Source organism: Lytechinus variegatus, chromosome 18 (genome assembly GCF_018143015.1).
Source record: "Lytechinus variegatus isolate NC3 chromosome 18, Lvar_3.0, whole genome shotgun sequence".
In the NCBI taxonomy this organism is placed as follows: domain Eukaryota; kingdom Metazoa; phylum Echinodermata; class Echinoidea; order Temnopleuroida; family Toxopneustidae; genus Lytechinus; species Lytechinus variegatus.
The window spans coordinates 13,370,080-13,397,416 of NC_054757.1; the positions used below are offsets into that span (position 1 = coordinate 13,370,080).

General features: G+C 36.8%; 1 protein-coding gene across 2 annotated transcripts; it reads left to right on the plus strand.

Annotated features, from left to right (window-relative positions):
• Window positions 1–147: 147 nt before the first annotated feature.
• LOC121431804 (cytochrome P450 2U1-like) lies at window positions 148–20,886 on the plus strand. 2 transcript variants are annotated; one of them, XM_041629514.1, is made up of 8 exons: window positions 148–252; window positions 1,532–1,707; window positions 3,463–3,659; window positions 5,213–5,361; window positions 5,976–6,114; window positions 12,565–12,764; window positions 18,497–18,962; window positions 20,055–20,886. In XM_041629514.1, the coding sequence occupies exons 2-8, from the start codon at window positions 1,535–1,537 to the stop codon at window positions 20,252–20,254; spliced, it is 1,524 nt and encodes a 507-aa protein (XP_041485448.1). In that variant the 5' UTR covers window positions 148–252; window positions 1,532–1,534; the 3' UTR covers window positions 20,255–20,886. The 2 variants fall into 2 exon arrangements, with proteins under 2 accessions (XP_041485448.1, XP_041485449.1); XM_041629515.1 differs by lacking the exon at window positions 1,532–1,707.
• Window positions 20,887–27,337: the final 6,451 nt, after the last annotated feature.

A 27,337-nucleotide genomic window follows, 5' to 3' on the forward strand; every position in this document is an offset into this window, starting at 1 on the left:
AGTCTGCGAGCTACGACTAGATAAGAACGAACCCTTTTGTATTCTATTTCTAAAGCGGAGTGGCTCGTGGCGATCTCGACCATACCCCACTTTTTCCGTAGAAGAGTCACCTTCGTCTGCAATATAACTGTGCACAGTTATACTGACCTCAATTTCGTCATATCACTTATATCGTTTTCATCGTGTGTCATCCACCCTGTTATCCACCAGATGGGCAATAGTACTTTATGATATTACACAGCGAATAAACAGGTACGCGTTATCGTTGTCAAGTTCCGTACAAGATTGCAGTATTGACTGTGGTGCGCCGTTTAATGTAGAAGAGTCAGATCAGCGTGCTTCTGTGTATGGTACCATTGTAACCCTTTTTACACTTTTTGACCTAAAATGCGCGAGAGGGGAGTGAGTGAGAGGTACAAGATGGTCCCGAAACACAAACAGCTTGCAATCAATCGTAAATATAGGGTTCTACGATGATCATTAAGCTTTGTGTTACGGGCCCCAGTTATAAAAGGGCTAATTGGAATGGTGTATGATAAAGAAAATGGTTCTATATTTATTCGCTCAGCGGCGTGTTATAAATATGTTAAAAATATGTAAAAAATAAAATGTATAAAGAAAAAATACAATGGCTATATTCTATCAGTCAGCGTGCTATTAGTAAAGCCGAATCATCATGCATAAAGGCAAAACCCTTAAAAAAGGCCCTTCGATCCAAACACGAAGGGCTTGGAATAGGGGAATATATTGGAATAGGGGAATATATTCTATCAGTCAGCGTGCTATTAGTAAAGCCGAATCATCATAAAGGCAAACCCGTAAAAAAGGCCTTTCGATCCGAACACGAAGGGCTTGGAATAGGGCGGGATATAGGGCCTCGCACATGCTCACGTTATAGTCCAGTGATTTTAAAGACCTAAACTGGCAAGATCGACGGGGTTAGAGATTAAATGAATAGGAGTATTTCCAAGTCCTTGAAGGGCTTGAAGTTATATATACACAAATTAAATGGCTATGTTAACATCTAAAATGACGTACTGGACCAGAATATGCTGTGTGGGATCAAGGCCTAGCCTATAATGGAAAGATTTGGCCATGGCTATAAAAAAGATCGAGAACCCCCCAAAAGAAGAAGATTGATTAAAGAAGTATATATTTTTCTTCAGTCTTCTTCCTCGTTATATATCCAGGAGGAGGGGAAGAAGAAGAAGGAAGATAAAGAAAAAAAAACAAGAAAAAGGAGACTGAAGAAGAAAGAGGAGGAGAAGAAAAAGAAGAATAAGGAGAAAGGAGAGAAAAAAAAGAAGGGGGACTCGGAGGAGAGGAGGAAAAAATAGCGATACAGCTTATTTCTTCAAACGTTCATTTAATATTCCCATTCGTAACTATAGTGATAGCGAAAATTTCTGAATTTTCTCTTTTCAACGATCAATATATTGCCACGACTGATCTGATACGATCACTATACTCCACGACCCGTTTCAATCGTGGCTGAATTCGTGATATTGCTGTCATTTTGATCTTGATGCAGGTCATGATGGCCAGTGTGTCAATAGACGAGCTTGGAACCCTCCTCATCGTGACGATATTGATTATGGTAGGACTGCGGTTCTTCTTTTCGCGGATGGTAACGGATCGGGAGAAGAAGAATATACCTCCAGGTCCACGAACATGGCCTCTCATTGGCAGTCTACCGTTTCTCATTAGGTAAGGCATGGATCCTGCCATGGCCGTCAGCGGAGAGGATTATCTTTTGTGTTGGGGGGGGGGGCGCAACAATAGATGTCCCTGGGAACAATTAAAAGATAATAATTTACGCTGACGCCCATGGAACCTGCTAGTAGATTAGTTTTTCCCTAATTCAACTAATTGGATCCTTTGGTAGGCCTAAGGGTGCTTATATAGTTACGGCTCGTTATTCCGAAGGTTCAATATTTCGAATGTTTGATTTTTCGAATTTGAACTAATTTTGGATATTCGAAAGATTTGTTAATCCGAAAACGAAATGAGGTTCTTAGTTCCGATGGTTCATTAGTCCGAAATACGTAAGGTTCGTATATAGTTCATTATAGTTATCTCCGTTCTGACGAAGCGTCTATCACTTTTAGATTTTATCGAACCATATAAGAGTCAATTCCTATAGCTTATTAATTTTCCGTAGGCCGCCCAAGAAGAAATAAATCCTCGGAATAACGAACCTCCGGAATAACAAACCCTAATTTACTTTTCGGATTATTAACGAACCATTGGAATATACCACAAAATAAGGGTTAACGAACTCTTTACAATTTTCGCTCAAAGAAACACCTATTGTAAATAGTGTAGGAATAATGAACATCCAGAAATAATAACGAGCGTATGTCGGTCTCTTTATCCTGAACATTGTCTTACCAGAATAACAAGTCATGTCTGTTCTAACTTCTAAGAACCTCTCGAATTCTCTTGTAAGAAGTATAGAATGATGATGATGATGATTATGATAGGTAGGATGACGATAATAATGATGAGGATCATAAGGTTGATGGTATAATGGTGATGATTAGGACAGTGATCATGCTTACGAATGATAGTAAGATGATGATGATGATGATGAAGACGATGATGATGATGGCGATGATGATGATGATGAAAACGAGGAAGGTGATGTTAATGGTGATGACAATGATCATGTAAAGTAAAGACGATGATGATAATGATGATGCTGATGAAGACGAACTATGAATGTCATCGGTGTCTGACCTTGTAGCTGATGATGAAAACGTGTTTTTTTGCGACCAATGGATGTAGCATCTGGGCGAGTCACTGGAATTAAATTTACAAGTGAATTCTAGGCTTAATATATTTCTGAAATCTCGTCTAAAATAGTTTTATAGGTGCATGCAATAAGAATTGTGATGTTAGATGTGTAGAGAAAATGAAACTGTGATGATGAACATCGTTATGATTGAGTTCGACACGATTTCTTGGAAGAGTACGTACGGAAGCGTAGGAGTGGGATTAGTAGGGCTACCTTTCGCAAGGAATCCGTCGCATAAGTTTTTCAATATCATTTTGATAGTTTGATAAGGATGTCGCAGAAGTTACACTGTTAGAAAATTTATCCTTAAACTAAAAGAAGTTCCTGCAGCAGAGTCTCGAGAACACCTGTAATCTTACCAGATTGCGTAATCTTACAGTAAATTGGTATTTGGTGTGTGTAATCTTACAAATTTCCTTAAATAAAACATTCTTTTCCCCTTTTTCTAACAGACCTGTTCTGTTAAATTGCAGAAAAATTCCTGTTTCATGAATTTAAAGAATGATTCTGGTATTGCTTTCTGCAAAATCTTCTTTTATTTTTCTATAAAATCAGGTTTTTTTTAACAGTGTAATTGAAGCAGTTCTGGATTCTATTTGACCGGTTTGTTTACACACAACAAAGTAATATATTTCCTTTTTTCTTTTACCCCCCCCCCCCCGAAGGTCGAAATTACCGCCACTGGATCTCTTTGCGGCCTTGGCTGACGACTATGGGGACATCTTCCGACTTCGTATCATGACAACGGAAGTGGTTATCTTGAACAGCTTCAACACCATCAAAGAAGCCTTCAGTCACCCTAACTTCCAAGGCCGGCCTAGGATAGTCCCCATCGAAGACCAAATAGGCCGTCGAAATATAGGTGTTTTGCCAATCTTATCTTGTTCAGAGTAAGATTATTCCAATTGGTGAATATATCATGCTCAATTTTAGTTGGTGATTTGACTGATTTCTTTTATAGAAAAGGGGTGAATTTAGATTCTATTTGGAATAATTTTTGACTCGAAGTTCGTAAGGTATCTATATGTGATACTCTGTGTAGCCTCGGGCTTGCTATTGTAGAATTAATGTCCCTTATTCCACCAAAGGATAATTATTCTCAATGTTCGATATTGTAAGTTAGAAAAAGACCCAAACGTTTGTCAATTTGAACAATAGTGGAATAATATTGTTCATCTGACAATAACGTATATTATTTTGATCACCGGTAATGAAATTAGGTGTGCTATTACCAAAATAACAAATGAACTGTACAAACCTTGGGACTTATGAACTTTCGTTTGATTACAAACTTTGGCATAACGAGCTACATCATCGCCAGTTAGAGTTTTGTTTCCTTCAGTACTTGTGTCCCCGACGCGAGAGGGCAGTATACCGTAGATATAACTTTTTATCGACTAAAAAGAATGACGATATAATAGGATTTATTTAGTCGGACTACGCTTCATGAATATTCATTACTTCTATAGCGTATTTTTTGACCCATCGATCGACTCGATTGGTGTTGGTACCGACAGTATTCAAATCCTGCATTCGAGTACACAGGTTCGACTCTCGCCTAGAACGACTTTTCACAGTTAAAATAAAAAAAAATAAGGCAAGACTCTGGAAAAAAGTACAAGATTTGTAGTGTGATTTTAAACCTCCAAAACAGCCGGGTGCACAAGTACCGAAAAATCGCAACCGGTTACTCGGCGGTCTATGATGAGTGTACAGAAAAATAACTCTTAATCACATTTTCACACTCACCTCACTCGTCAAAGTGTAAAGTTGTTAAAGGACAAGTCCACCCCAGCAAAAAGTGGATTTGAATAAAAAGAGAAAAATCCAACAAGCAAAACATTAAAAATTTCGTGAAAATCGGATGTAAAATAAGAAAGTTATGACATTTTAAAGTTTCCCTTAATTTCACAAAACAGTTATATGCACATCTTGGTCGGTATGCAAATGAGGAAACTGATGACGTCATCCACTCACTATTTCTTTGGTATTCTATTATATGAAATATGAAATATACTCTTTTTCTTTTCATTGTCAAGTGAAAAAACGATAAATTCCTCCATGAACATATGAAATTAGCATTGTTTGATATCATATAGTTCAGTCAAGTTGGTTCCCATTGTCAAATCTGTAAAAAATGAAATATTGTATAATTCAAACAATAAAAACAAAAGAAAAAGTGAGTGGCATCATCGACCGTCTCATCTGTATGTCACTGAGTAGTGCACATCACTGTTTTGTGAAAACTAAGCGAAACTTTGAAAGGTCATAACTTTCTTATTTTACATCCGATTTTAATGAAACTTTCAACATTATGCTGGTTTGATTTTTCTCTATTCATTAAAATCAATATTTTTCTGGGGTGGACTTGACCTTTAATAATCTGGTTATTATTATTGAACTGTGTATATGCAGGATTGGCTGGTTCGTCGGGACCTGTCTGGCGGGAACACAAGCAGTTCATTTTATCAGCATTTAGGCATTTTACTACCGGACCTAAAAGTATAGATGACATCATTCATGCCGAAGCCGTGACGCTGATTTCCGAATTCTCCAAGTTGTCTGTGAGAAGCTTCAGTTTGTATTTTTACGCCATTCTCGATATTTATACATGTATATAATATCTTAATATTCTTCTATGAAAAGAAAGAGAGCTATATGTCATTGAGTTTTTACTTTTGACATTTATGATCGCATGTTTAAGAAAATAATGCCAGGTTCAGGAAAAGTATTGTTCAAAGGTTTCCTTGGCTTGTAATTAAGCTAAATATCGTTCATCTACCGAGATCTATGATAAAACGTGACTAATGTTGAAACAATTAGGACAGAAGTTAACTCTACCATCACTGCACTCCTTCTCCTCCTCCCTTATTTATTCTTGTTCTCCCCCTTCTTCCACTCGCCTCTTCTTTTTTTTCCTTAAAACTTTACACATACAGGGTGGAGCCATGTTTAAAACTGTGTCCAGAGTATTCGAAATATATATGAAGATGACTCCTGCATGGATAAGTAGACCTTACTGTTCAAACGTCGTTTTAATTCAAGGGAATGTTTTCGCAGTAATTCTTCTACGATGTAAGCTATAGCTTAGGCACTTTTCTCAAAATGATATCAATTAAATGATTGGATAGATGTATGAAATTATTTCCTGTAACCTTTTTCTTTTTTACATCCGCAGAAGCCTTTTAATCCTCACAAGGTTTTGAACAATGCTGTCTCGAACGTAATTGCCGTTCTGCTTTTTGGAAAGGCCTATGACTACGGAGACTCAGACTTCAACCAGCTACAGGATATCATCAACACTAACCTTCGTTTAGGTAAGTAATGGGACGTTGCTTGGCTTTGAAGGTAGTATATAGAAACCAACGACAGGAAGTCAACATTTTGCAGTGTTGCTCTGCAAAGTGTTGACGCCCTCTCCGTTCGTTGGTAGAAACATTATTTAGGAGGGATGCCCGGGGGAGGGGGGGGGGGGGGGCACTTCCATTCACAAGTGGATACCATGCGCGACCATGGGGTCTATAAAAGCACCCTAAGCACGTATTTTCCATATTCTGAAAATACACCCCTTAACAAATATTGGCGTGTGAAACCCTATACCCTTAACAAGTAATGGAAATAAAACGATACTCTTGGCAAGTATTCCCTGAAATGAACCCCTAAACTATAAGTACAGGGATATTTTACTGTTATGTCACGGGTGCGTCGGTCGTCGGTTTTACCTTTACACATCATTTGGCCCCACCCGCCATATATACCTCACGCAAATCGGACTCTAAACACGTATAGGCTTGGGGCAGAAAGGACATCCTTTATAAAACATTTTAATTTTGTTTTATCATCCCCGCAAATTTGACCCTAAACACGTAGCTTTCCTAGCGAAATAGATACCCTTTTTTCATTATTTTTGTGTTTTGACACCCTTTTCACGTTACGTACGTAACGTGCCCTATCTTGAAAAAGACACCCTTTTTACGTGTTTTTTGGGTCGCGCATGGTATCCACTCGTCAATGTAAGTGCCCCCCCCCCCGGAGGGATGCACATTTTTTGCCATGCTCGGAAGCTCAAAATAATGATCAAGTATTTCTCACACACTCGCTAAAATGTTCGTTTTTCCGCTATACTCTCAGTTGTCCAGTCAGCTGGCAAGTTCTTATGAAGAAATTTCTTTCATCCACGAAATATGAATGACGTCATCCTGGTTTTGCATATGAAATGAGTTGTGTGTGGATAGAAACACGTTATTTAATTTTTTTCATTTTTTTTTATATGGTATCAATATTGCCATGGACGATCATTTTTAAACGCGATGTGTTTTACGTAGCCCAAACTTAACTGGGCTATTTTGTGAGCTTAAATTCCTAGGGGCAGCGGATTGCGCAATCGCGGCGAAAATTTGAACGAAGGCAGAGAATGACATACTAGTAACCTACGCTACCTACGCTAATGCGTAGGTAAAGTTCATACATATTTTAGATATGAATTATGCAAGTTTATTCGTGAAATCATACTCTTTGCTCTAATTCACAAAACAAAGCTCCTAGAAAGCTTATGTTGGTGAAAATATTTTTGTGTCATTCCTTACAACTACAAATGAAAACAATTCCACTACAAAAATCAATTTTTTTTCCATTGACTTCTGAATTTCTTATGTATTTCCTCGTTTTTTATTGTCTTTATTGTTTTTCGATAAAATTCATCGGGGACACTATTTCAGTCATAAATAGCATAAAATCAAATTGCTGTTGTCAATAAAAGTGAGAATGCACTCATTGAAGAAGTTTAGATGAACATTTTCAAATTAGCCGCGCTTGTTGTGTCGAAAACTTATTCAGCTACTCAGAATTCTCTTTTTATACTTCTCAGAAATTCAACAAAATGTAATCTTGTGTCATTGGGAAATCATGATCTTGACCCGATTAACAAGTGCCGCATATTTAAAGTATACGACATTCTTACGAACGCCATGCATAAGAGCCCCTTCTGAACAACACCGGGAGTTCTTAAGATCATCGTAAGAGTTTAAGGCTTCTAGAATCGTCTTTTGAAACTGCGAAACCTTGCGTGGTTCTTGCGATATTCCTGCAACCTTCGTATGGCTGCATTACGAAGAATGGGTTTCGTACAACGTTAGAAAAATAAATCTTGGACAAGGCCTGCGAACACTGGTTTCGTACGACCTCCATGAGAAGTTCTCATACGAAATGATCAAATCAAAATTTCATTCGTACGGCGTTCGTAGCAGTTCCTAATAATGCTATTTGTGACCGAGCCATTACGTATCTACCCAGGTGTTGAAAATTCGGTCTCAATAAAATTTGCTCAAAAAGTGACCCAAAAAAAATGGCAGCGGTTTTGATCACGATTTGGATTTATCACAAGAAGTGTCAAGGGGGGGGGGGGGAGAGGGAGGCCCGGTCAAGTTAATGCGATGCATGGCCACATGAGTTTTTATCCAATAGACTTCTAGCCAGTGACGCACCTAGGATTTGTCACAGGGGGGGCAAATTCGTCCGCCAAAAAATTAGACAAGCAAAAAAAAAAAGTCTTCAAGTAGAAAGCAGGAGGCCACTTTTGGCTCGTCGGGGGGGGGGGGGGGGCAGAGAAACGTCCTTTGCATGGGTTGTGACTCGTCAGGGGGGCAGTCTGCCCCACCCCCCCCCCCCCCCCCTCTGTAGGTACGCTTGTGCTTCCAGCATAACAAACATCTTCATTTATTTTCATTTGGGGTTGATAAACTCTCCATAATTATGAATAAGTAGTGAAAGCTACTGTCGTTTGTAAAACCATTGATCAAATCTGAACACCTATACATTTCCGAATAAGCAGACCAAAGTACGAGATATAATAGTAGCTACCACGCCTCCTCATGCAATAATCATAACCATTTACAATACTTATTGTTCGCATGCATAGCAGAACGAGACTAGAGGCGCGGCTTTTCTGACGGCGGCGACATGGTCAACATTTAAATCCCAACCATGGTTAAGTTTTTGAAAGAACATAATGACTTACAAATTTTATGGGCCTAGTTCTTGAAACGTAGACATAAGTTAAATGAAGTATCACTGATCATCTTGCATAAGTTTCGGGTCACACGACCGAGGTCAAATGTCACTTAGGGTCAATGAAATTTGTTTGGTTATCGACATTTAAATCTTAACCAAAGTTAAGTTTTTTGAGATCTAGTTCATGAAACTTGGCCATAGGAGTAATAAAATATCACTCATCGTCTTGCATGAGTTTTAGGTCACGTGATTAAGGTCAAAGATCATTTAGGGTCAATGAACTTTTACCTTGTTGGGGTTATTTTGGCAACTGAATATGAGATATTATATGAAACTAGGACGAAAGTGTAATCAACTGTCACTGATCATTTTCCACGAGTTTCAAGTCACACAATAAAAGTCAAAGGTCATTTAGGGTCAATGAACTTATTAGTTTATCATTATAAATGTTTTTTTTTTTTGGGGGAATCCTTTTTTATTCCAAGTCAGCATTTCGAAACAGTATGTTTTCATACTTTCATTTTCCATCATTATGATAATGACGATGACATACATAGTCAAAGCCTTGATTATAAGTAGGTTAAAAGAAACCATTGATGAAATCTTGACGACATAAGAATGTCAAAGTACGAGAGGCACAAGAGCTGAAACCCCTATTTTAATAATGATAAACACAACCCCCAAAAAAGTTCTTACATAAAACATCATTTATAAATAATGAATGATAAAGGTTTTATATAGAAAACAAAATATTACATTCAATTCAATTGAATTTAAAAAATGGTTCATTTTGTATGGCATCCTAAATATTTTGCATGGCATCCAAAGTATTGGTAAAATATTTTTACAAGTCAAATACAGTATGGATAAAACGAAATAGATAGTAAAGTACAAAATTATAATGATGGATTGCTGCACAACATAACTTGTAGATTAAATTTATATGAAATAAGAATATAACAAGGAATAAAATATGATATTAATGCAAAGACTAAATCGTAATTGAAAAAAAAATTATTACAAGTATAGCAAAATAAAAGAGAAACGTGATGTAACAGGAGATGATTGGGCAGTTATTGGTTTAATTAAGAGGTCTGGCGCTGGAGTGTCCAAGTCATGTCAGTGACGTAACTACGGGGGGGGGGGGGCACGGGAGCACGTGCCCCTCCCTTTTGTCAGACCACCCCCCCAAGAAAAAAAACGGGAGAAAATGAAAAGGAGAAGGGGGGAGGAGAGGCGTAGTTTGAGAACAAGAAGAAGAAGAAATAAATGTATTATAATGTTTTATTGTATATCATATATTACACGTACATAATAATTTTTTCATAACCAATGTGCTCAATTCAATTCAACTGCTTCATGAGATAAATAATCCTGTTCAATGTCAATGGGATTAAACGGTACTTAAACATCCAGTGTTCAAGTCAATAAACACCAAACATATTTCCTCGCACTTCAAGCTTCTTGTTATCTTATGAGGTGGCATGTGCTTCTCATTTTCACATTTTCATAACTGCTTAAAGTGATTACCCCTATTAAGGTCTGCATTTAAAACAATTTCAGTCCGTGATTACCTTCGTATTAGTAGATTAGTGAGATATGTATTCATGAGATAATGATGAATTCCTAAAACAGTCCCCTTTCCTGGTCTGAATATCTTGGCGTTCGCATTAGATGAATATGGTAAGATATGAAAGCTCTTCATTGATTCCTAAATAATATTCCTTAAAATGTCCATATTTGGGTCAATATATAGACAAATCTCTGCTCGCGCTTCGCGTTCGCATTGTTTGTGGGACAGGTATATACTATAATTACAAAACTTTGCTTATAATGTCCCTTCTAGGTTTTTTTTTCAGCTCGCGCTTCGCACTCACTTTATTTGATCAGTGAGAAACATATCCTTTTCATTGTACACTCCTTAAAATGTATCTACTGGTCTGTATACCTGGCTATTGAGCGCGCTTCGCGCCCTCTAAGTGACACAAATTTTTTGCTGGCCCCTCCAATGCCATGACCCACGGTACGCCACTGAATATTGTTCATTATATCCTACATACATTAAATCATGTTGGTTCAAACAGTATCGGGTGACGAAACATATTCTAACTTTATTCCGATGATGTTGAAAATAAAACACCCTCTGAAGAAAATTTACTAATATCGTGACGTCAATGATGGAATAGTTGTACAAGGCTTCGCCCCTCGGGAAAATAGAAATGCAAGGCCGCTGACCTCGCTCTGACAAATATTTTCGCAATACTTATTCTAAGCGTGGTATATTTGTAAAATTTTATAACGCTGGGCTCTCGATCAATGACGTCTCTCAGTGCCTTTTAACAACACCCGATAAAAACAAAGAGATTTTATAAATATGAAACCATTGGAGAGACCTAGATTGTAGACCAAAACACGATGTTATTGTTTTCTGTTTTGGATAATTCCGAGTGATTTTGAAGTTTATTTATTTGTGAGGGAATATTGTAAAACTAATTTCTAAGAGGCCTATATACACAGTTAAAATGCCATTAAAATTATTATTCACAACTGTTTGCTACAACCCACCAGTACCTGTCCAACAGTTTAAACTACTAATTTATTGAGAATTCAATATTAAAATGAAACACTTTTACTATTTCAGATTTTGAATATGATTGTTTTTATTCAAATTTTTAACCTGTAGTATCGGGACCATGTTGTAAAACAGCTATGCTGATCATATTTTTATCCTGTATAAATAGATTAAAATAAATAAATAATTGTTTAAACTGGATGAACTAACTGTATATAGGAAACAGAGTTGCATGTGCATAACAATTTAAAATAGCGTTTTTACACTGTGTTTGGACAGGGTCAAAGGTAACACATGTGTGGAATTGTTCTAATTTCCGAGCAAAGGGATGTGTATTTATAATAATAATAATTATAATAATAATAATGATAATAATAATAATAATTATAAGATGTTATATAATGTAATGATGCTGATTGTTGTCTGATAAACCATCCTCACTTCAAATCCATGACCGGCCAACGGAACTTGACATTTAGTACAAGTCCATTCCCTGAAATAATGTTGCTGTAGGGGTGGCAGGCGAATGTGTTTTATTGTAGTAAAGGTACCGAGTACGGAAAATGTACCGATTTAGATAGTGATGCGGTAATCATAATCATCCTGAATCGGGATGATTATTTGGAAAATCGCATCACTATTTGAATCCCAAAGGCAGGACCATTCATTGTAATTTCCGTTGTATTAATCGATTTGTATAATAGTGATCTGTAAATTACGACCGCTCCTTGTACATGTTGTACCTTAATATCTAATATCTTATTATCTCACACAACTATTATTTTCATTTATCGAATTTATTTGTAATTAATATTATCATCATATTCTTGATTAGCATTCAGGGTAAGCATCGTTTTATGTGTAATTCATGTATATTAAGATTGGGTGCCTTTTAATTTGTATATTTTATTCATGGCACGACCCCAATGCAAATCAGACTCTGTATCGGTATGCAAATCAGACTCTGTATCGGTATGGGTTTTTTACCATGTGAAAATAAAATCTATCTATCTTTCTATATCTATCTATAGATCTATCTTTCTATATATCTATCTATATATCTATCTTTCTATCTATCTATCTATCTATCTTGTGATCTATTTATCTATCTATCTTTCTATCTATATATCTATCTATCTATCTTATCATCATTATGTTTCTTTTGACTTATCTTTTAACTTCGTAGCTGCCTCTGGAGGGGTTTTCATCTTCATCCCCTTCCTTGCAAAGGTTCCATTCAGTCCGGCCAACAAAATTAAACAAGGGATAAAGAGATTCACTGACTTCACCAAGATGATCGTCGATAAACATCTCAAGGACTTCGATCCAGATCATCCTCGCGATATTATCGATATGTACCTTCAAAGAATTCAAGAAGATCGGAAGGTTCGTATCGATATTCAGTAATTTATTCTATAGATGCAATGTAGCTCATCCTGGCAATATTATCGATATGTACTTTCAAGTAATCGGAAATTTAGTACTGATATTCAATAATTAATTCCAGATTCAATGCCGATCATCCTCGCGATATAATCGGTGATTTCGTACCTTCATGAATTCAAGATGGCCGTAAGGTTCGTAGGCCTGTTCATATTTAATATTCAATGCAATTCAATTTCTTGCCTTCAACCATATACAATTGATATCCAAAGTTTGGTGGTGCATCATATTAACGGCTATTTCGGTCCTGAATGTTGCCATCAATTCTGTAATTGCATTTCATGAAAACTCCCCAATCGTTTGCAATCATCACCATGGTTTTTTTTTGTGTTCAGTAGCACAAGGCAGCGCGTAATATTGTGTGATGATTTTTTAAACATAATCAAAGCAATAAAGGGATGGTCCGGGCTGAAAATATTTTTGTATATAAATAGAGTAAAATTCACAGAGCAAAATGCTGAAAATTTCATCAAAATCGGATAACAATTAAAAGAAGTTTTTAAAGTTTATGTTGTGAAATCAGTTATATGCACATCGTCATAAATATTCTTTTGTTGGGCTGATGATGTGACATTTCTACTTTAATTTTTCTTATGTTATTACATGAAATCATAAATATTTTATTATTTCATATACATGTGAAAATGATGCGCTTGTCTCCATTATGATGAAATAGGTTGCGGCAGTAAATAAATAATGCACTTAATCAGTTGTTCATCCAATTGTTTTTCTTGTGAAAAATATTTCGAATAAACCTAATTTCATTTAATAAAATACAAAAGAACGAGTGGGGATATGACATCATCACCAACCTAATGAATTTTCATAAAGACATGCCTAGAACTGTTTCACCGGAATAATGCAAATCTTTAAAATTCAATAACTTCGTTATTAATTTGTTATCCGATTTCAATCAAATTTTTAGCATTTTGCTTTGTGAATTTTACTCTATTTAATGAGATATAAATATCTCCAGCCTGGACCATCTCTTTAAATCAACGCCCTTTGGCATATTCTTCGGGGGATAATGAACCAAAAAGCAGTACGGTACGGAAAGTGCCACCTACAAGGCGACTTGCGTAACTTGCCAAGGCGCCATGTTTTACATAAGGAAGCCGAGTAGGCGACTTCTACAACGTCGTCAAGGCGCCTTTGTTACAGCTTCTGTAGTTTTCTATTTCAGTCATGAAAAGACAAAAATGGAATTCAGCTTTCTGATTTTGTCTTTACAAACGCGAAACGCAAATCGCAACAGTGCGCTTTCGGCTCTGTGATGTGTTCCGGGGGGGGGGGGGGGGGCACTCGACCAAAAAAGTGGTGGGGGTGTGCCGCGGGTGAGACAAAAAACGGGGGCCTTGGAGCGGGCTTATTGTAAAAGGAGGGTCCTCGGAACGGGCTTCGGAACGACAAATGTTTGTGAAAACGGGGGTCCTTGGAACGGATCGCTAGCGTGTGAGCGCGTATGCATCCCTACGGAACGGTCATGCGTGCATGATGCCGCTAGCGCGGCCTCCGCCGGGGAGCTCTGCGGCCGCTTTTCACCAAAATTGCAGCTCATTCAACGCGATCGGAGCGGCGTAACGAAAAATATGCGAAGCTTTGGAGCGGATTTCTCTCTTCTTTTTTCTCGATAAGAAGAAAATGCTATGCCTTGGAGCGGCTTTCTTTGTTCTTTTTCTCAACAAGGCAAAAATGCATATCAATTTGTTGTGTACAAAAAACGCTCTTTTTATAAGGCATAGAAATGGGACGTTTAACGCACAGTCACTAATACGCGCCGCTGTCTTCGCATCGTGCAGGCAGTCTACGTGTATAGTGGCGGGCTGCTACATTGCGGTGCAGGGGTGTTCAACTTACATATCGTGAGCGCACTCAGCTGCGTGTTTTCACTTCTCCTTTCTCTCCTTTTCTTGTCATTTTTCCTCGCATTACTTGTTTTCATAAATTTCCCTCTCACTTTCCTTGTTTTCTCACTCCCTTCAACTCTTCTTGATCACTTGCATTCATTGGCACACCCCCGGTCAAAAATGGTACGGTCCTATCCAACATACACTCAAGTCGTCGCTGTACGAATAAATGAAAACGTGCAAAATTCTTCACGCGCTGCGTTGCCTAGCTATGCGTGTTTACTGTGTACACACAATGCCATCGGCTGAACCCGCCAAACTATAGTGACCAATTATTGCAAAAGCTTTTGCAAATGTGAAAAGTGACAGAGGTTTTTTTTATCCAATCAAAATCATTCTTAGGTATTGGCAATCTACAGCATTTTCTGCAAAATGTCTTTTTTTGATAGGGTCTATTGTGACGTATATATTTTTTACAACAATGTGAAGTCGCACCAAACGTTTCGTTTCCCGCACTTGCCCATTGGCTCATGTACCAATGGATTTCCAAAATCATCAAGAAAGGTTCCAAAAACCTCAAAAGTGACAGAACTTAATTTGACTAAAATTAAATGAAAATCATATCATGTTCAAGGTGAGAATCTGCTCTATTCTATTCTGTTTTGATAGATCACCTTGTTGACGCGTTTGGGAGATATCTTAGCAAATCCCTCAAAAACGGCGTATTTTCTATTATTCTCCATAGGGAAATAATTTAACACGCTACGCACTGCAAAAAAGGAGCGCAAACAAATTGATATGCTATGCCTTGGAACGGAAATTTGAGTGTAAAAATGGGGGTCCCCTCCGCGGCACATACCCACTATGCATTATATACTGAGTGCCCCCCCCCCGGGGATTTGTTTTCGCACAATCACACAGCAGACATCAATGAAAAATTGACGTCGACTCTCTGATTTGCTTTTCGTTCATCAATATTAAAGAGCGCCATCTACTTCAACAAAATGTTGAAAGCGCCATATTTCATTATTATATTGATAGTATTTAAAGTAAATCACCGTTATAGCATATATACACTGGCAAGACATTGGTGTCGATCGGTATTCAAGATTCAAGATTTATTCATTCCATTCGATAAAAAGATACAATTCATACATACAAATTTACAAGATTTATATATACATACAAATTACAAGATTTACATTTGAATACAATACAATTTATACAAACACAGAAATGGTATTGATTTCACATATACAGAAAAAAACAAAATTCAAATGTAATTGGGTCACTGCAAAAGTTAAAAAAGAGACTTGAACTTGTCAAGGCTGAGTCCCAAACTGGAATTAAACATTGTTGCAATGGTTAGTTTAAGGTTGGGTTGGGGGCTGTGTCGTTCTCTGTTTTTTTTTTTTTTTTTTGGGGGGGGGAATTCACAGCAAATTCATGATCTGTACTACTTCTTGTCTCAACAATGATGTAGGCTTACAGTGGCGGATCCAGAGGGGGGCGCCCCGGGCGCGCGCCCCCCTATTTTCGCCGGATTTTTTTTGTTTTTTTTTTGATGGTTATATTTACTGGATTGGTACAATGTAGTCAATTTCAAGGGCTAGATCTAGTCAAAACTATATTTTAACTTACGCTCATGGCCTTTGTGTTCGCACAAATGCACCTCTGTCATACTGTATTGCAATATGTAAATTCCGGAATTCCAGGGCGCGCAAGTCGATTGGTTGTAAAGTTGCACCACTTGTAATCGGGAGTTGCAGTGCAGTGACCAGTGTGAAGATGTTGGATTGGATATCATTTTTCCCGAAATTTTGTGTTTTTTGTAACATGCGTTTGTCCGTCTTTATGGCAAATACATGTAAATTGTAAGTAACAGATCGCGAGAGAAAGTGTCAACGACCACCTATTAGGTGGTTTCAGACCGCCTCGAAGTTCGTCAATTCCAGGTCTATCCCCGAGATTATTCTTCACTCAAAGATGAAGCCCTCTATCGGGCGCCACGTGCGCAGCATTATCATTCTGCCTTGGTCACCCGCTTGGTCATGTACGTTTTCACTGAAATGTATAGGTCAGACCATAGGCGGCGGAAGCGGGGGGGGGGACGTGTCCCCCCACCCCTAGATTTTAGTTGGGGGGGACGGTCCCCCCCTAAATTTAGTTTTGATTTTTTTGCTTGTTTTTTTTTTTGCTTGTCAACTTTTTTCCTGCGTCCCCCCTAAAATCACGTGGACCCCCCTGAAACGTGTGTTGTCCCCCCCTAAAATTTACGTTGATGACGTAAATTTTTTTTTTTTTTTTTTTTTTGCTTGTCAAAAAATTTTGGGTTAGCAACTCATAAAATTGAGGTTTTTGGGGGTGCTTGTCAAATTTTTTACCTGTGTCCATCCAAAAAATTTAAGTTGGACACCCCCTAAATTTTACACTTTCTGGTAGATTCAGAGGCATATTATCCAGGGCGCCCCAACTAAGTTTCGCCGAAGCAATCATTCCAACGAATTATCAAGGAGCAAAATTGTATATTCTCAATCACCAGTCGACCCCACTCCGCGTTTGCTGTGTATAGGCAGCTATATGTCAGCGTAAGGAGCGAAGATTTTATGTGACGGGGGGGGGGGGTGGGGGTTGGGGGGGAGAATAAAAATACTTTCGTGCTGGGGAAAAACGTCCCGAGGACACATTGTGTATTGTTAAATAGTAGAAATTGTGACATTAACCCCCCTTACCCCATTTTTAATGTTTGATAATCTATAGGTTTGCTGATTACAATATATTTTTAAAAAAAATTGCCAGCAAAATCGAAAAAAAAATAGTTTTTAAAATTTAGGGGGGGGGACGACCTCCCCCGAAATATTTGAGGGAGAACACGTCCCCCGCCCCCCCCCCCAGATCGCTGCCGATGATATGCGCGTAAACCCAAATCCATCTGACCAAGGAGGTTGGTGGAAGACAGATTTCCCCCTCCCTGATGTGTTCCTCCGTGCAGCACCCGTCCGATTGACGTGACTTGAGGCAACTTTGTGGTATAGTTTTAACAAGTGCTTCGTAAAAATTGATTATCTTATGTTAAAATAAATATAAATACAATTTCATCCTGGCTTGTCATAAGTTAAGATGGCAACGCGATGAGAGACTTTGAACGTAAACAATAAAAATGATGAGAATCCCCTTCAAAAGCATTATATTACTTTGAGGTTGTGCAGAATGACTGGATTATTGAAGATGATTTGAAAATAATACAAGGGAAAGGGTTGATTACCAGAAGATGATGTCTTTTTTTGTAGTTTATAACAATTTACTGTGCATTTTGGGGAAAAAAGAACCAAATTTTATGCATGTTGCCATACGACTAAACAATTCTCGTTTGAAACACACAATGTAAATACACAAATGACAATAAACAGAATGGATTATTCGGAACTTATCGATTACAAGTCTCAGTTTCGTATCATTAAATTTGACGTTTCAATCACACGATGCAAGCAAGTGAAGAGCCTTTGCCAAATGTATGTTTTGAATGACCGCTTATACGGTGTGTGACTGGAAACCAGCTCCTAAATTAGTCAGTATGTGTCTTTTATTCATGAAGTTACAGTGATTTAAGTGTGCATTTTTCTTCTAAAGGTGCTCTCAAAATACGACTTTTGGACATGATTTTTTGAAAAAGTCCTTGCCGTGGGAGGGGGGTATCCCCCCTCCCACACCCTCCCCCCGCTCGGTCGCTTCGCTCCCTCGCCGCTGGCGCCCCCCCTATTTCAAAATCCTGGATCCGCCCCTGGCTTATTTGTATTCAATATATCTTTCTCTTTTCCCCTATTCAAGAGAGGTATCACATCATCGTTTGATGAGACAAACCTTCATGTACTGTGCGGAGATCTATTTGGGGCCAGCACCGAAACAACGAACGCTTCATTGAAATGGTCTATTCTCTACATGATGATGTACCCTGATGTTCAAAAGAGAGTCCAAGAGGAACTAGACCGTGTTGTTGGACCGGATCGACTCCCAGAACTAGCTGATCGTGCGAGTCTCCCATTCACCGTGGCAACACTACACGAAATCCAGCGCATGGGACAAGTGTCTCCATTTGGTATTGCGCATGCATGCACCGCCGATTCAAAACTAGTTGGCTACGATATTTCGGAGGGCACTTTGGTCGTGTCAAACCTGTGGAGGTTAGCACATGACAGCACAATCTGGTCCGATCCTGATACATTTAGACCAGAACGATTCCTGAATGAGAGAGGCGATTGTGTCAAGCCAGATGCACTCATCCCATTTAGTATTGGTAAGACGAGCCTCTAGAAAAAATCATACTCTAAAATCTGAGGCCTACTTTTGTAACTTAAGTGTGAAATTAGTATTTCACATGGTCATAGGGATGTTTTTTCTTTTGTTTCTGCCAGAAAAATATGTCTTGTACAATGTTTGAGATGTGAGACCCTAGAAACCAATGAAAATCTTTCCAGCTACAGTTGAGCGTTGAACTATCGTTCCTTCGCCTTTCACCCAATATAAGGAATCCAGAGAGGAAGGCGAAGGAAGCCAGAGTGAAAGTGAGCAGTATATATATTTCTATTATGGATTTCGGTCAGAAACACTGCCAATTTAGGCCTATGTAGTGGCATAAAAAAGATTTACAGCCCTTTCGGAACCGATGTATTTCCCCCAGTTACATAACGTTTATGTAATTCTATTGATATAGTTTTTGATAGGCATCCAATGAATACAAGATTTGCAATTCGCTCAACGTAGTTATACCTAAACCGAACATTGAGTTTTTTAAAGAATGGCTTAAGATATGCAGGAGGAAATGTATGGAATAGTTTAGATTCGGAACTCCAGAATGCAACTTCAATTGATACATTTAAAAGGAAATATAAGAAAAGAAAACACACTTCTCGTAACACTCTCTCCGCTCTCTTTATGCCGGTTTGTGTTTTCAACTTTCAGTTTGTTATTCATTACCCAGTGCACATGTATGATATCTTTTGTTATTTTTATATATCTATGTTTGTTAATACCTATGTTACTCAATTTTGTTTTACTATAATTTACTCTGCCTGAATTTGAATTGTTTAATGCACCTTTTCGGTACATTGTTAGATATTTACTATGTCTACAGGACCATGTTGAAAAACAGTGTATATATTATCTGAACATGCTTATCCTGTATAAAGATTTTTAAATAAAATAAATAAATAAATAAATAATTCATCGCCGGTAAAAGAAATCCAATAAAACATAATTGTCTTTTGTGAAGAAAGCAAGTTACAAATAAAGCGAATTTCATTGCTTAAATATCTAGCATTTAATTTCTCAAGTTTTGTTTGAAATATGCCGATCATCGCATTTTCCTTTTTTTTACTATTAATTACAGGCAAAAGAGTTTGCATTGGAGAGGCTCTTGCAAGGAAAGAGCTATTCCTCTTCTTTTCAACCCTTCTCCACCGATTCAAGTTCTCTATACCTGCAGACAGCCGTCCACCATCGCTCCACGGCCGGCTTGGTCTGGTCTACGACACCGAGGATTACATGACATGCGCATCCTCGAGATTAAACAAGTCAGTTGAAAAATGATGGTCCTTTGAGTCGATGAAAAAGTGCCTATGATAAATAGATAAAATACAGGTATTTAGGCACATTTTACTGATAGTTGAGAACCGGAAAAATGATGATTTTTATGTTTTTCACATAATGAATGAGTTTGTTTTTTCAATTTACTGTAGAAAATGGCTCTGACAATTATTCAGTGTTCAAATGGGTTGACCCTTACAACATCTCATTCACTAGGATTTATGATTTTTTTGTTCTTTTAATTATTGGGCATAACTTGCTATGTCAGGAAAAGTTGTTACATGAATGCAGATAGAATTGGAAAGCGGCGCCAAATAAGCGGGGAATAAGATTTAAAAACAAAAACGAAAGCTGTAGATCTCTTCAATTCAAGCTTGTTGGAAAAGATATTTATGATATCTTTGTGTGATAAATTAAAGAAAAGGAAATGCGCATTAAAAAAAAACAACAACACATTTTTCTTCTGTACAAACCTATGGAATCGCAATGCTTTTAACATGCCATGACGACAGGACGTAAGCTGGTAGAGTATGGAAACAGATCATGCTCGCGTTCTCTGTCCCATCTAAGCTGCTCAAACCGAAATTACAATCATGTAGCTCTTCTGCGATATTGGATACTTAGTTTTGTGTAAACATAAAGATACCAATGTCAAGCCATTTTCTAGATCTTTCCAACCATGTATTTTTCTAGCAATGAATGTGTTGTAAGGCTGGGGATTTTGGGAACTAAGTATGGAAATTATATTAAACTTTGAAGTCGTTTTTCTCTGAAATGGGTTTGCACCGTCGTATGTGTGATACGGACGGTTCGGATGACCACCGACGAGGCAATGTCATATAGAATTAATCTTTCGATTACTACTAACATGTACAACATGACTAAAATTCTATCTTTTCCAGTTGACGTTTTATTTGTGATAATGCCAGTATATCAGGATATATATCAATATGATTTATGTTACATTTCGATTATTGCACCGGGTATAAGGTTACTTTAATTAGAGAAGAAAAAAAATTCCTTATAATAAATGTCATGACAAAGCAGGAAGTTGTTCCTATACGGTATGTCAAAAATCTAGTCACCACATGACAAATTTGAAATATAGCTATGGCCTATACTAGTATCATTATTCAAATGACCGTAATGTTATGTTATATCTAGTTTCTAATTGTGCTTCCCATTATAGTTCTCCTTAAACGAATCAATTTTATTAGCAATTCTGTCCAAGCCTGTTGGAGAGAGCCCAGTGCGGTGCTTAGTGTCTTCAGAGTGCCGGGGTCCACATAATGGGCTCAGTTTTATGATTTACATTGCTAACATGCTCAAATTTGATTTGGATCTAGTCACACTTTGTGGACACCTCTGCAGAGTGAATTGATTTCATATTGTGTTCCACATTGTGAACACACCATGAGGCACACTAAGGACACTCTGTGGCACACTGTGGCTTTTCAGAACCGGATTGGTGACACGACATTTGCTCCCGCGACAATTGCTTCGGGATTTATTCGGTGAATTATCAGATGGTCTAATTCCGCTTGGTCTTCTTATCAGTTCGTCCAACTTCACATAGTCTAATCCCATTTCATCTACAGCCAGTTCGTCTAATATCCAATTCGTCTAATTCCCATTTGGTCTAATGATCAGTTGGGCTAATTCTCACTTGGTCTAATATCGTATAATTTCCACTTGGTCTAATTTTCATTTCGTCCAATTTTTGGTATGGTCTAATGACCGTTTGGTCTAATTTCCACTTGGTCTAAATTCTATTTAGTTTAATTTCCACTTGAGCAATTGGGCTAAAACCATTTAGTCTAATTTTCAGTTGGTTTAACACCACTTGGTCCAATTTCCACTTGGTCTGATTTTCATTTCGTCTAATTTCATATGGTCAAATGACCGTTTAATCTAGTTTACACTTGGTCTTATTTCCATTTAGTCTAATTTCCATTTGGTCTAATATCCAATTGGTTTATTGACCATGCACTTGGTCTATTTGCCAAATGGTCTATTGGCCAGTTGGGCTAGTCTTCGATTAGCCTAATTTTCATTTCGTCTGGTTTTGATATGGTCTAATGATCGTTTGGTCTAAATCATACTTGGTCTAATGTTCATTCAGTCTAATATATAAAATCATGCATTATGATTTATTTGATCTGCAATTAATAGTGTTAAATCCAGGTTAGGAGTTGGCGATCCCATTAGTGTGTGGAATTCACAGAGGAGCAATTGTCGCCGGAGCAAATGTCATGGAACCCACAGGACAGATTGGACTGAGGGAAGGACCGTTCAATTGCATTTGTGTTGAAGGATGTGCATGGACGTATGCGGATGTGTTTTATTTGAGTGTGTTTCTACAATGTTGTTTGAAGAAAAAACCCCGGTTGTGCTTCTAATATTTGACTTGCTTTTCTAATAATTCTCTTCAGTATTTACTTGCAAAAAAGTCGGGGATACAGGTAGCTTCTATTGGACCATGAGGCGATGAATGTTTTGATGTTGGAGGTGGTTTTTATACTTTAAACCCGAAACTATTATGTAAGGAAAGACAAATCATTTAAAAAAGAAATTCCTATATTTCTATTATGACTTCATTTATGAGTATTAATTTTCTATATTAATAAATTAATTTTTCAATGATTGTTTTTATGCAGGAGTATTTCTTTTTTTCACGTATGATTTCATTCTTAATTTCAAGGATTGCGAAAATAAAGATTTAGATTTAAGCCTTGTGAATTTTATTTGCAAAGCTGTAAGATTTAAATAATATTTCAGATTAATAATATTAACGAATGAGAAAAATAAATCCACTGTGTTCAGATGGTAGTCCGAAAACACAGTGAGGTTCGTAATTTCGAAGGTTCGTTAGTCCGAAAACGTAATGATTAACGAATCTTCGGAACAACAAACCTTATTTCGTTTTCGGATTATCGTACCTTCGGAATAACGCCACAAATGTTCGGATTAACGAACCCTTGTACGTTTTCGGATTAACGAACATCGAGGTATAGGCAATTTACGTGTTTCGGAATTACCAAATGTAACCTATGAATACAACTGACGTGAATGACAGTGTATAAGAAACCTCTCAAATCTGTGTCATGGCCATGCAGTGATAACTTACACAAGGTTCCAGTTAGGTTGTCGGAGTATGAAAAATGGCATGTAAATTTTCAGCTGAGTTTATTATGGTAAATACATAGTTCTGTAAAGGTATACAAGATGGATGAAGGATTGGTTTAGCTCTGGGTCCCGCCTTATAAAGAGTTATTGGTCCGATCGACCCGAAAACTATGGAAATCAAGCAACGTCAACATCTAAAATGCATGTTCAAAATATTTTATTTTTTATTTTTCTTTGATTTTTTTTTTGGTCTCAATGTATTGTTTAGCTCTCTATGATGATACCAAAGAAAAGTTGAAATTCCCATTAAAAGTGAACATAAATGGCAAAGAAAAATCTCCTTTTTTTAAAAAAGGGGTTAGGTCCATTTCAGTTTGTTTGCAAAAGGGATTAGTTCCAAAAAGATTTTTTGGAAAAGAATATTTAATAAAATATGAAGACAGGTAGATTTCATCGTACCTAATTTTATGTTCACGTGGTACGGTATCGTGGAAATTTAGTTTCGCATAAGAACATTGCAATATAGGAGAATAAAAAAAAATTCTTGGAGTTGACCTAGCCCCTTTTGCAACCAAACTCTGAATAAAAGTGGCAAAGAAAAGTCACTTTTTTATTCAAAAGAGATTAGATTCATTTTAGTATGCTTGCAAAAGGGATTAAGTCCATAATGTTTGAAAATATATGTAGAACAAAAATAAAAACAGGTAGATTTATTTTATAACCAAATTATGATAGGGTAATACATCATGATAATGACAATAGTTTCTCCTAAGAATATTGAAATAAGTGAGATTAAAAAACTTGATTTTTCTCGAAATGGTCCAAAGTGGACCTAACCCCTTTTGCAACCAAACTCTTCATATGTATATTCATACATCTATTGTTTTATGAAAAATTCAGTGTGCTTTCTCTTTGTTTAAAAGGACATAGTTCAAATATCTTGTGGGGGGAAAATATGACATTGTTGACTTTTTATATAGGTTAAGCTGATCGGATCATTTGTAACTCTCTGCAAGACGAGACCCTGGTAGGTAAAACGCTATTTTGAACTTAAAATCGATAATATCACAAAGAACGTGTAAATACTTAATGCTAAAAGGACTTGGCTGTCAGAGATGTATTGAGGATAGCATGGGGAGGGGCCATGATGCCCTTCCCTTCTGATCTTGGCCGCCATTCTCGCGATCGCGCCGAAATTTGGCACGCACATTCATCAAAACATACACTTGAAACCAGTACATTATTATATTTGAAAAATCTAAATATATACATTTTATTTTCGGAATTACGAACTGTAACCTATAAAAACAACTGACGTGAATGGCAGTGTTTTAGAAACCTCTCAAATCTGTGTCATGGCCATGCAGTGATAACTTACACAAGGTTCCAATTAATTTGTCGGAGTATGAAAAGTGGCATGTAAATTTTCAGCTGAGTTTTATTATGGTAATTACATAGTTCTGTGAAGGTATACAAGATGGATGAAGGATTGGTTTAGCTCTGGGTCCCGCCTTATAAAGAATTATTGGTCCGATCAACCAGAAAACTAAGGAAATCCAGCAACGTCAACATCTAAAATGCATGTTTGTTCAAAATATTTTATTTTTTATTTCTCTTTTATTTTTTTGGTCTCAATGTATTGATTTTAGTAGCTCTCTATGATTGATACCAAAGAAAAGTTGAAATTCCCATCAAAAGTGAACATAAATGGCAAAGATTTTTTTTTCAAAAGGGGCTAGGTCCATTTCAGTTTGTTTGCAAAAGGGATTAGTTCCAAAACAAATTTTTGGAAAATAATATTTAGTAAAATATGAAGACAGGTAAATTTATTTCATACCTAATTTTATGTTCATGTGGTACGTATCGTGAAAATTTAGTTTCGCATAAGAACATTGCAATATAGGAGAATAAAAAAAAAGATTTTCTTGGAGTTGACCTTACCCCTTTTGCAACCAAACTCTGAATGAAAGTGGCAAAGAAAAGTCACTTTTTTTATTCAAAAAAGATTAGATTCATTTTAGTATGCTTGCAAAAGGGATTAAGTCCATAATAATGTTTGAAAATATATGTAGAAAAAAAATAAAAACAGGTAGATTTATTTTATAACCAAATTATGATAGGGAAATACATCATGATAATGACAATAGTTTCTCCTAAGAATATTGAAATAAGTGAGAATAAAAAACTTGATTTTTCTCGAAATGGTCCAAAGTGGACCTAACCCCTTTTGCAACCAAACTCTTCATATGTATATTCATACATTTATTGTTTTATGAAAAATTCAGTGTGCTTTCTTTAAAAGGACATAGTTCAAATATCTTGTGGGGGAAAATATGACATTGTTGAATTTTTATATAGGTTAAGCTGATCGGATCAATTATAACTCTCTGTAAGACGAGACCCTGGTAGGTAAAACACTATTTTGAACCTAAAATCGATAATATCACATGGAACGTGTAAATACTTAATCCTAAAAGGACTTGGCTGTCAGAGATGTATTGAGGATAGCATGGGGAGGGGCCATGATGCCCTTCCCTTCTGATCTTGGCCGCCATTCGCGCGATCACGCCAAAATCTGGCACGTGGCACATTCATCAAAACATACACTACAAACCAGTACATAATTACATGTATATTTGAAAAATCTAAAAATATACATTTTATTTTCGGAATTACGAAATGTAACCTATAAAAACAACTGACGTGAATGGCAGTGTATGAGAAACCTCTCAAATCTGTGTCATGGCCATGCAGTGATAATTTAAACAAGGTTCCAATTAAGTTGTCGGAGTATGAAAAATGGCATGTAAATTTTCAGCTGAGTTTTATTATGGTAATTACATAGTTCTGTGAAGGTATACAAGATGGATGAAGGATTGTTTTAGCTCTGGGTCCCGCCTCATAAAGAGTTATTGGTCCGATCAACCAGAAAACTATGGAAATCAAGCAACGTCAACATCTAAAATGCATGTTTATTCAAAATATTTTATTTTTTATTTCTCTTTTATTTTTTTGGTCTCAATGTATTGATTTTAGTAGCTCTCTATGATTGATACCAAAGAAAAGTTGAAATTCCCATCAAAAGTGAACATAAATGGCAAAGATTTTTTTTTCAAAAGGGGCTAGGTCCATTTCAGTTTGTTTGCAAAAGGGATTAGTTCCAAAACAAATTTTTGGAAAATAATATTTAGTAAAATATGAAGACAGGTAAATTTATTTCATACCTAATTTTATGTTCATGTGGTACGTATCGTGAAAATTTAGTTTCGCATAAGAACATTGCAATATAGGAGAATAAAAAAAAAGATTTTCTTGGAGTTGACCTTACCCCTTTTGCAACCAAACTCTGAATGAAAGTGGCAAAGAAAAGTCACTTTTTTATTCAAAAAAGATTAGATTCATTTTAGTATGCTTGCAAAAGGGATTAAGTCCATAATAATGTTTGAAAATATATGTAGAAAAAAAAAAACAGGTAGATTTATTTTATAACCAAATTATGATAGGGAAATACATCATGATAATGACAATAGTTTCTCCTAAGAATATTGAAATAAGTGAGAATAAAAAACTTGATTTTTCTCGAAATGGTCCAAAGTGGACCTAACCCCTTTTGCAACCAAACTCTTCATATGTATATTCATACATTTATTGTTTTATGAAAAATTCAGTGTGCTTTCTTTAAAAGGACATAGTTCAAATATCTTGTGGGGGAAAATATGACATTGTTGAATTTTTATATAGGTTAAGCTGATCGGATCAATTATAACTCTCTGTAAGACGAGACCCTGGTAGGTAAAACACTATTTTGAACCTAAAATCGATAATATCACATGGAACGTGTAAATACTTAATCCTAAAAGGACTTGGCTGTCAGAGATGTATTGAGGATAGCATGGGGAGGGGCCATGATGCCCTTCCCTTCTGATCTTGGCCGCCATTCGCGCGATCACGCCAAAATCT